This window comes from Bison bison, unplaced genomic scaffold, assembly GCF_000754665.1.
Source record: "Bison bison bison isolate TAMUID 2011002044 unplaced genomic scaffold, Bison_UMD1.0 scf7180017864386, whole genome shotgun sequence".
NCBI lineage: Eukaryota > Metazoa > Chordata > Mammalia > Artiodactyla > Bovidae > Bison > Bison bison.
In genome coordinates, this window is record NW_011494958.1 from 290,290 (window position 1) to 300,930 (window position 10,641).

Here is a 10,641-nt window from a genome sequence, read left to right on the forward strand (position 1 = left end):
ATCACCAACTCCTGGAGTCCACCCAAACCCATGTCCATTGAGTCTGTGATGCCATCCAACCATCTCATCGTCTGTCATCCCCTTCTCCTCCTGCCCTCAATCTTTCCCAGCATGAGGGTCATTTCAAATGAGTCAACTATTCACATCAGGTGGCCAAAGTATTGGACTTTCAGTTTCAACATCAGTCCTTCCAATGAATATTCAGGACTGATTTCCTTTAGGATGGACTGGTTGGATCTCCTTGCAGTCCAAGGGACTCTCAAGAGTCTTCTCCAACACCACAGTTCAAAAGCATCAATTCTTCGGTGCTCAGCTTTCTTTATAGTCCAACTCTCACATTCATAAAGGACCACTGGAAAAACCATAGCCTTGACTAGATGGACCTTTGTTGACAAAGTAATGTCTCTGCTTTTGAATATGCTATCTAGCTTGGTTATAACTTTCCTTCCAAGGAATAAGTGTCTTTTAATTTCACAGCTGCAGTCACCATTTGCAGTGATTTTGGAGCCCAGAAAAATAGTCTGACACTGTTTCCACTGTTTCCCCATCTATTTGCCATGAAGTGATGGGACCATATGCCATGATCTTAGTTTTCTGAATGTTGAGCTTTAAGCTAACTTTTTCACTGTCCTCTTTCACTTTCATCAAGAGGCTTTTGAGTTCCTCTTCACTTTCTGCCATAAGGGTGGTGTAGCTCCATATCTGAGGTTATTAATATTTCTCCCAGTAATCTTGATTCCAGCCTGTGCTTCCTCCAGCCCAGCGTTTCTCATGATGTACTCTGCATATAAGTTAAATAAGCAGGGTGACAATATACAGCCTTGATGTACTATCCTTTATTCTTTCATTATATAGCTTTTCACACTCTTCTGTGTTTTTCTGGATAAGCATATATTCATATACCTTTCTGAAAAGTACAAAAGTGAACAAAGCAGGTAAGGTCCCTGCCTTTTTGGGTCACACAGTCTAACAATAAGGTCAGAGTACAATGAAATAAATGTGTCATGATGTAATGTCCTCAGACTTAATTATATGAAGGAAGTTATTCAGCATAAAAATACAGAATTGTCATGGTGTAGGACACCATGGTACAAAGCATGGCCCAAGGAGGCCTCTGCAAGTTGGATGAAGTTCAGAACAAGGATCAGAGTATGCCCATTGGGTTTCTCAAAACCCAAAGTCCAAGAACAGCCAAGGAAAGATGCTACATGAGAAAAGTGAGAAAGGAGCTAACCTCATCCCTTATCAGACCATACAAAAACTAACTGGTCAAGTAATTATGAAACAGGCCCAGGAGAAATAAGTCTTCTATGGCTTGATATTAAAAATGCCCAGTTTTGTTATACTTTGTATATTTTGTTTATGAAGTGTTGGTTTATCCCTTTGCTCATTTTCTCTTAGGGGAAACAATAAGTAAAATGTCTTTTGATATCTTTTGACATCATAGAGGTATCACTACTATTGTCTTTCAGACAAGTTCATTTTGGATCTCTTGTTATTTTTCTGGGCATCAAAGGAAAATAATTAAGGTTGGAATGCTGCCAGGACCATGGAAGATTATTCTTTCTCACAGGCTGTCAGGGACCAACTGACCTTGTTAAAATATTTTTCTCATCATTACTCTCTCTCTCTCTCTCTCCCTCCATCCCTCCCTCTCTTTGCTCTCTGTTTATTGAAAAGGCAATTTAATGTTTGTTTAAATACACAAAATGGCTATCTCAGTGTGGAACCCCAGGTTTATTTGTCCATAGGAAACTTGAGAATTGGAATTTCAGGGAATCACTTCTATGTTATATAGTGTAAGGTTCATTGATCTGCCCAGCTTGGGTTGCACACATTCCTAGTGTACTCAGTAGTGCTGCAGCTGAGAAAGAAATGAAAATAACACAGTGAAGAAAGACAGAGTGTGTTCTGTGTCTGTTTGCTACCGGTGGGGTGTCAAAAATCTTCAGAACAAGGGTACCAGTTCTCATATATTCCAAGATGACTTTTAAGGTAGTGGGGCCAGAATTCAATCAAAGGAGGTACTAAAGAGGTGGGCTGTTTCAATTCACAGGATCCCTTTGCAACAAGATTAATAAAGGGCAAGATATAGTACAGAACAGGAAGTCCCTTGCCCTGGGATTTCAGCAGTAGCCGAGAGACCACGTCCCTCCTCAACAGGTGTGACACCATCTCTCATCACTCTTTGTCGTCTTCATTCACTTGCAGCACTGGTTTTACTTTCTTTGACTCGAGCCCTGGAAACAAGCACATTCCTGACGGCCTTTCACTGGACATTTCCTCTGCCAGGGACATACTTCATTATATAAACTTGCATCTCCCTCCCTCTCTTGCTTGAGGTCACTGTTCAAATGTCACCTTGTTTGCAGGTCTTACCTAAACACCCATGCAAAATATAAAGCCTAATTCACCCTCTCCTTTACATGAGCTTACCCTTTCTATATAGCTCCTGTCACCATCTGAAATGTAATGGTCTCTATTATTTGCTTAGATTTTCTATCTCCATCATTGAATGTGTGTATATGCTCAGTCGTGTAGATAGATAGATGTGTAGAAAGATAGATCTTTCTGTGACCCCATGGACTATAGCCCACTGGGCTCCCCTGTCCATGGGATTATCCAGGCAAGAATACTGGAGTGGGCTGCCATTTTTTCTCCAGGGGATCTTCCTGACCCAGGGATCAAACCCTAGTCTCTTGCATCTCCTGCATGGGCAGGCAGATTCTTTACCACTGCACCACATGGAAAGTACTCCCATCATTTAATAATAGGGTCCTATTTTGTTCTTCAGCAAACTATACTTGTTGCCTAGACATTGGTAACATGGTCAGCTCTCAATTTTACTACTGAAATGCATGAAAAATTTTCTAACGAAAATTATAGGATGCATAATCCCTCAGGGAAAGAGTTGACAAGGTCAAAAATTCCATATCAATGGTGGCATGAGGGAATCTAAAGGAGACCATATTCATACACAAAATATGTTTTATTGAATTACATGATGGAAATATGTAAATACCAGCATTTAAAATGTGGGAGTAAACCAGGTAGTTGTGCAAATTAGTCATGTTACTTTCCTCTTTCTGTGAAGCCACTTCCATCATATGGAACAAGGTAATGATACGCGAATTTCAGAATTTCTTCTTCTGGGATTTTCAGAGGATCCAGAACTACAGCCCATCATATTTGGGCTTTTCCTCTCTATGTACCTCATCACTGCTTTTGGAAACCTGCTCATCATCTTGGCCATCACTTCAGACTCCCACCTGCACACCCCCATGTACTTCTTCCTCTCCAACTTGTCCTTTGTAGACATCTGTTTCACTTCCACCACCATCCCAAAGATGCTGTGGAACATCAAGACCCAGAGCAAAGTGATCACCTATGAAGGCTGCATCACACAGATTTATTTTCTCATCCTCTTTGCAGTGTTGGACATTTTTCTCCTGACTGTGATGGCCTATGACCGCTTTGTGGCCATCTGCCATCCCCTGCACTACACAGTCATCATGAACCCAAGACTTTGTGGATGGCTGGTGTTGATGTCCTGGATCATAAATATTCTTAATTCCTCATTACAAAGCTTAATGATGCTGCAACTGTCCTTCTGCACAAACATTGAAATTCCCCACTTTTTCTGTGAACTCAATCATATGGTCCAACTTGCCTGTTCTGACACCTTTCTTAATAACATAGTGATGTATTTTGCAGCTGTCCTGCTGGGTGGTGGTCCCTTTGTTGGTATCCTTTACTCTTATTCTAAGATAGTCTCCTCTATACGCAGAATCTCATCAGCTCAGGGGAAATATAAAGCATTTTCCACCTGTGCATCTCACCTCACCGTTGTCTCCTTATTTTATTGTACGATGCTTGGAGTGTACCTTAGCTCTGCAGCTACCCACAATGCACACTCAAGTGCAACAGCCTCGGTGATGTACACAGTCATCACACCCATGCTGAACCCCTTCATCTACAGCCTGAGGAATAAAGACATGAAGAGGGCTCTGAAAGTATTCTTTGTGAGAGGAACTGTGTAAGAGCTAGTTGTCATAAAACTGAAAAAGCACTTGAGATTGCAGAGGTCAAAGCCTCAGAGTCAGAAAATGTGACTATTTGATCAGATGATGAAATTAGAACTTGCTCTTTTTAAATAAATACATTTCTGGAATTTGCATTTATTTGACTAACTTTTCTATTCAATTCGTGTAAATCACTTTATTAAGCTTCCTTTTCTCTCTGACATTCATCTGCTTTCTCTTTGTTTTATTCCCACTTTCACAAATTTACTTCATCGATGTATCAGGAATGTTGGGAAATTCCCACTGACTAAATGAGACAACATAGATTTTTTTTTTTTAGAATAACTTTTCACAAATGACATACCTGCTCAGTCACTCAATCATGTCTGACACTATGCAACCCTATGGACTATAGTCCACCAGGCTCCTCTGTCCATGGAATTTTTCTGGCAAGGATACTGCTGTGGGTTGCCATTTCCTCCTCCAGGGATCAAACTTGTGTCTCTTTCATCTGCATTGGCAGGCACATTCTTTACCCCTAGTGCAACCTGGGAAGCCCCATAAATGACATTTGTCTTACCAGATATTTTTCTTCTGTTTCTCTAAAAGAAGTGTCATGAGTTGTAGTCTTCCTACCAAAAAACATATGTTTGATCATGAAGACAATTTATATAATTTTATAACAGAGGAAAACCTGAGACACTATTTTCACCTTTATATCCAATATTCTCATGTACATCACTATCTTACCTGCCTTTTCTCGCCATTGAGACTGTAACATACTATTGTGATTTGTGACGTCATTGATTTTTATTCTCCTCATTTAGATCCTGTTCTTGGCATCCATATTTCCCACAATAGCCACTGTCAACATGATTATCAGATACATGTCTGCAAAAGGAGTCCCCACTGAAAGACACATTTTAATAAACAGATTGACCTAATATGGCTTTAGAATCACAGATGAACATCAATATTTCAGCTCAGTTGCTCAGTTGTGTCCGACTCTTTGCAACCCCATGGACTGCAGCATACCAGGCTTCCCTGTCCATCACCAACTCTCAGAGTTTGCTCAAACTCATGTCCATCCAACCATCTTATTCTCTGTCGTCCCCTTCTCCTCCTGCCTTCAATCTTTCCCAGCATCAGGGTCTTTTTCAATGTGTCAGCTCTTCGCATCAGATGGCCAAAGTATTAAAGTTACAGCTTCAGCATCAGTCCTTCCAATGAATATTCAGGACTGACTTGTTTTAGGATTAACTGGTTTGATCTCCTTGCAGTCCAAGGGACCTTCAACACAATGAAACAAAATTGTGATTCATACATTGTATTACTTTGAAAAATACTCATTTTCCATGCTGTATATCTACCCATTGGAGAATGGAGGATTGGTGTCCATGTGTTAAGGGGAGGTTTATATGTATTAGTGAAAGATTGATTAACATTTTTTTTCTTTTTTTATTCAATTATCTTCCTGTTTCTGCTTGAAAACTTTCAGTGCTACCTGTAATATGATTAATGTCATTGATTTAATGAAACTGTATCTCCACTGCATTTTGTCATAACCCAAGAAGGATGGTGAATGATCACTTTCATCCTCCATAACTCTGTTATACTCATGATTCTATTCACATTTTATGATCAAAGAATGACTCAACAGACATCTTGAATTGCTGTTCAGTCATGTGAATCAGAATTACCAGTCTTTTTTCCTACATAGACATACCTGTCCTTTCAACCTCTTCTGGTTACTGAGAAATGAACCGCAGTGAGAGATTTCAATTACAGTTATCTGAAATGAACTGAAATGACAGAGTAACCATGAAAGCTATCCTGAAATATAAGAACAAATGAGGGCAGTTCAGGATTAGGAACACGTGTATACCTGTGGCAGATTCATGTTGATGTATGGCAAAACCAATACAATATTGTAAAGTACCAAAAAAAAATCCTTTACAAAAAAACAACAACAACAAAAATAAAGAACAAATGACAAGAATAATCAGGAGCAATTATAACTGTCCTCATTCTGTTCACTTTGATTATTGTATTAGTTAGATATTACTGCATAACAAGCCATCCTAAAGCTAATGCTGTAATATACTGTCTTTGTTACCAGATGAGATTATAAGGTAGAGTTGTTCTGAGCTCTGCTGATCTCCTAATGGATGTAAACTCAGCTGTGAGTCTCTACATTGCTTTTCTTAGGTTTATCCATGATACGATGTGTGAGATGATACCTTTTTCACTTGACCCAATGTGATCAGTTTGTTTCTCTGGTTGTATCTTGAATTTTACCAAGAGAGTACCAAGAGTGAATTGCTTTAATTTACTTCTATTTCTATACCCATATATGACACTTTTCTTTTCACCTGGGTAATGAGATATCTCCCATCACTGCTCAGTGTGCATCAGTTATCTGTGCTCTAAATCCTACTCTGATCCATGCACCTTTAGACTTCAAAGTGATGTACTGGAAAATAATTGCATACCATAAACTGCATATTTTGAAATGATAAATAAAATGATCTGTACCAAATTTACAATGCATACTGTATATTTCCATTGCACATAATTCATGACAGTGCACAATAACTTGAAAGGCTTTTAAAAGTGTTTAAATATGTTAATCTCCCTGAGCCTAAATCATTATCTATGTAGGTAATGTGAGATAATAAACATAGCTTCAGAGGAAGATTTCAAGAAACTAATGATGTAAGTGGATGTATTTTTGTGGAATCCTAAGAAAATGTTCAAATGTAAACTTGTGTTTATTTATTTATATAAATTTATCTTTCAAATGAGCATGAGCATACCTATGTATGTACACACAGAAATGCATTTGTGGTTCTATGTTTTATACAGAAAGAAAGCTTGAGAGAAAGTTGGAGAGAATACACTACTGGCATATATACTGAGAAAACCATAATTCAAAAAGATAATTCAAAGCACATGGACCCCAATGTTCACTGCAGCACTATTTACAATAGCCATGATATGATATGGAAGCAACCTAGATGTCCATCAACAGATGAGTGGATAAAGAAGATGTAGTACATATATACAATGGAATATTACTCAACCATAAAAAGGAATGAAATTGAATCAGTTGTAGTGATATGGATGAACCTAGAGCCTACCATACAGAGTGAAGTAAGCCAGAAAAACAAATATCATATATTAATGCATACATACAGAATCTAGAAAACTGGTGCTGATGAACCATTTGCAGGGGAAGAACAGAGATTTAAATGTAGAGAGTAGACCTGTGAACACAAAGGAGAAAGAAGAGGGGGAACAAACCGAGAGAGTGGCATTGACATATATATACCACCATGACTAAAATAGATAGCTGGCAGGAAGCTGTTGTATAACACAGGGAGCTCAGCTCAGGGTGCTCTGTGATGACCTGAGATAGGGGGTGGGGTGGGAAGGAGACTCAAGAGGATAGGAATATATGCATACATATAGCTGATTCACTTTGTTGTACAGCAAAAATTGACATAACATTGTAAAGCAATTATATTCCAATAAAAATTTTTAAAACATTATGAGCAAAAAAAAAAAAGAAGAAGAAGAAGAAGAAGACTGTAAAAAGTTAAGCATAGATTTAAAGTGAACCATAGAGGGACTGGTCCAAGATGGTGATACAGGAAGATGCTGAATTAACTCCTCCCATGGATATGCTGAATCTACAGCTACACATGGATCAAGTCCCTCTGAAAAAGACCTGAAAATCAGCTGAAATGTTCCCTTGTATCAAATGAGAAAAGACTACACTGAGGCAGGTAGGAGAGACTGAGATGATCTCTTGCCAAAACCCCCAACCCTGATGCAGCAACCCAAATTCAGAAGGGGTTTTACAAATCTGGAGCCTCTTCTTGAGGATTAAAATGTTCATAGCCTATATTAAGACCTGCTCTTAATATTAAGACCCCAACTCTTAAGACCTGTATGTGGGAGATGAGCCATCAAAATACCTATCTTTGAAAACCATCAGGATTTATGTCTATGAGATGCGAAGAGACGTTGCAAATAGAGACACTGCTTTTAAAAGACTCACACATAGACTCAATCACCACATAAACTCAAGGCTCACTGCTGAAGCAAAAGTTTGAAAAGTACCTAGACTATATGTGAGGGACTGTTGCTGTTTATTTAGTCGTTAAGTTGTGTTCAGCTCTTCACGATCCCATGGACTATAGCCCACTAGTTCCTCTGTCCATGGAATTTCCCAAGCAAGAATATTGGAGTGGGTTGCCATTTCCTGCTCCAGGGGATCTTCCCCACCCAGGGATCAAACCCACGTCTAGTGCATTGGCATACAGATTCTTTACCACTGAGCCACCTGGGGGATATTGAGTTGCTAATTAACTACACCCACCAAAAGGCCAGAAGCCTGTTGAAATTCTCTCTTGGCATGGAGGCATTGGTGGAAGCCATCTCACACTGTCATTCTGCATCACTAAAGTCGGCAGATATAATTCCTTGGCTCATCCTTTGTCAAGCTCCACACTACCATTATCTCCTAGAGGGGAGATTTGCACATGTCTGGTCCTCTATGATTTTTTTTTTCTTTAAATGCAGCATCCCAGTTTCTCTGGCAGCACTCCAGAGAACATTCTTTGTGTCCCTGGCTCTAGAGGCCAGGGTACTTGCATTCCAAGGTCTGACTGGATTGCAAAATCAAAAAGACAGTTCTTGACAGCCTACCACCTCCAGGACATTGCACAGGTAGCAGACTGAATCACACTCCAGCCTTTCTGGAATAGAGGCCCCCACTTTCTTGTCCAGGAGCTTTGGCCTGAGGGGCAGGCTTCTGTTCTTGTGTGCTCCTAGAGGTCTGTGGCTATGATCTCAGGGAACAGAGATGAGCCTGGTGGATAACTCTTTGTTCTCTGCCTCTGCTCTGTTTCAACTTGATAGTGAGCTTATACCCCTGTCTGGCCTCCTGATTTTTGCAGCTGCTTCCTGGGACAACCTTACATCCCAGGAAGACAGTGGAGCTTGTACTCTCAAGAACTGCAGGACTATAACCAAGGGAGGAAGAGTTCTTAAACTGCTACCACTTTCAGGACACAGGAAACAACAGACCTAGATACTCGATCTTTCTGTGAAATAAGCTTACAACATTATCATCAATTGTAGCTGCAGCCTTAAAGACATGCTTCTCATTTAACACATACCTACAGGCTTCCCTGGTGGTTCAGTGGTAAAGAATCCACCTGCCAATGCAACATGGGTTCAATCCCTGGTCTGGGAAGATACCCTGGAGAAGGAAATGGCAGCCCACTCCGGTATTCTTGCCTGGGAAATCCCATGGACAGAAGAGCCTGGCAGGTTACACTCCAGGGGGTTTGCAAGAGTCAGACACAACTTAACAATTTTACAATACAAGGACATGGTCTGACTATAAACCTTTCCAGTTACCTTGAAAGGTGGATATTATCTTCATGCTCTCTCTCTACCACACCCCAGACTCCCAGTATGCCTTGGAGTGGAATTCTCACATGTGTCTGGTGCCCCAGTTTTTACATCCAATGGCCTGAATTTTGTAGCTACTTCACAAGGAATCATCCTCAATTGCCTGGCTCTGGAGGCTGGAGGTGGGGAGGCTTGTATGTAGTGCCCAAGGTTCACTAACAAAAGAACTCAGTTCCTGCCCCTGTTAAAAAGGAGAACAGAAATTTTCTGGAGGTTCAGGGACTGCATCCCCATCATAAACCAAAGCTTTGAAGACACAAGAGACCCAATCCAGACAGGTTCTTCAGTCTTTGACCTGGGAGAAAATTCTAATTGAGAGTTGAGATAAGATGCTAAGAGATTTAGAGATATGAAAGGGAGGCAATTTAATGGAGAAGGAGTAAAAAGAAGAAAACAAAACTGGATTCAATTGACTTCTACACTGGCCTCTTGTGACCAGAAAATCATTAGGAAAAATTTCCTTTCTTCCAGAAGAGCTTTCCACAGGGGAATTATGTACTTAGAGGTTGAAATAACAAGAGAGAAGTGTGCTTAATGAGCAGATACAGGGAGCTATAAATATCTCCACGTCTGAAGTCTCCTCGGTGTTTGCAAATCTTGCCTAGAAGGGCCTTTATTTTGTTTTGTTTGATTTGAGTCCTAATCCTGGCTGGGGGGCTGTAGAATCACTATTTCCTGCTGCTAGTCTGGGGACAGAACCTTAGTCTCCATCATTAACCACCCAAGGAGCGGTTCAGACTCCTCCTCAGAGACCTTCCCCTCAGTTCCCATCCAGGTGAGTCCAACAACCCAGATGATGGTGCATGAGATGGTCAGAGAGAATGGAAGCCAATTCAACTCAGCCCAGAGGCAAGAGACTGCTGCTCTTGTTCCTTTGTTTGATTAATTAATGTGTTTATTTCTGTGATTACATATTTCACAATGCAAGAGTGCTATTTACACCTTTGACCATCTTTCACATTCTTTATCATTAAATTGCTGTTATGTCAGTGCTAGAAAAATATGTTGAGATTGTTAATTTAAAACTGTGCTTCTAGTCAGGGGATTAGATTTTTCCCTGGGGGACACATTGAACAATGTCCAAGGATACGTTTAGCTGTCACACTGGAGAGGGGTGAGTAGAGACCATGGATGC

At 40.2% G+C, this 10,641-nt stretch overlaps 1 protein-coding gene across 1 annotated transcript; it reads left to right on the forward strand.

The window, feature by feature from the left end:
• The first annotated feature begins 3,107 nt into the window (after nucleotides 1-3,107).
• On the forward strand, nucleotides 3,108-4,040 carry LOC105001942 (olfactory receptor 7A17-like). The gene has a single exon (XM_010858384.1). It carries the CDS (start codon nucleotides 3,108-3,110, stop codon nucleotides 4,038-4,040), a length of 933 nt encoding a protein of 310 aa, XP_010856686.1.
• Nucleotides 4,041-10,641: the final 6,601 nt, after the last annotated feature.

Bases quoted from the DNA above. Each gene is read 5' to 3' on its own strand.
- LOC105001942 (XM_010858384.1), top strand. From the start codon at position 3,108: ATGGAACAAGGTAATGATACGCGAATTTCAGAATTTCTTCTTCTGGGA.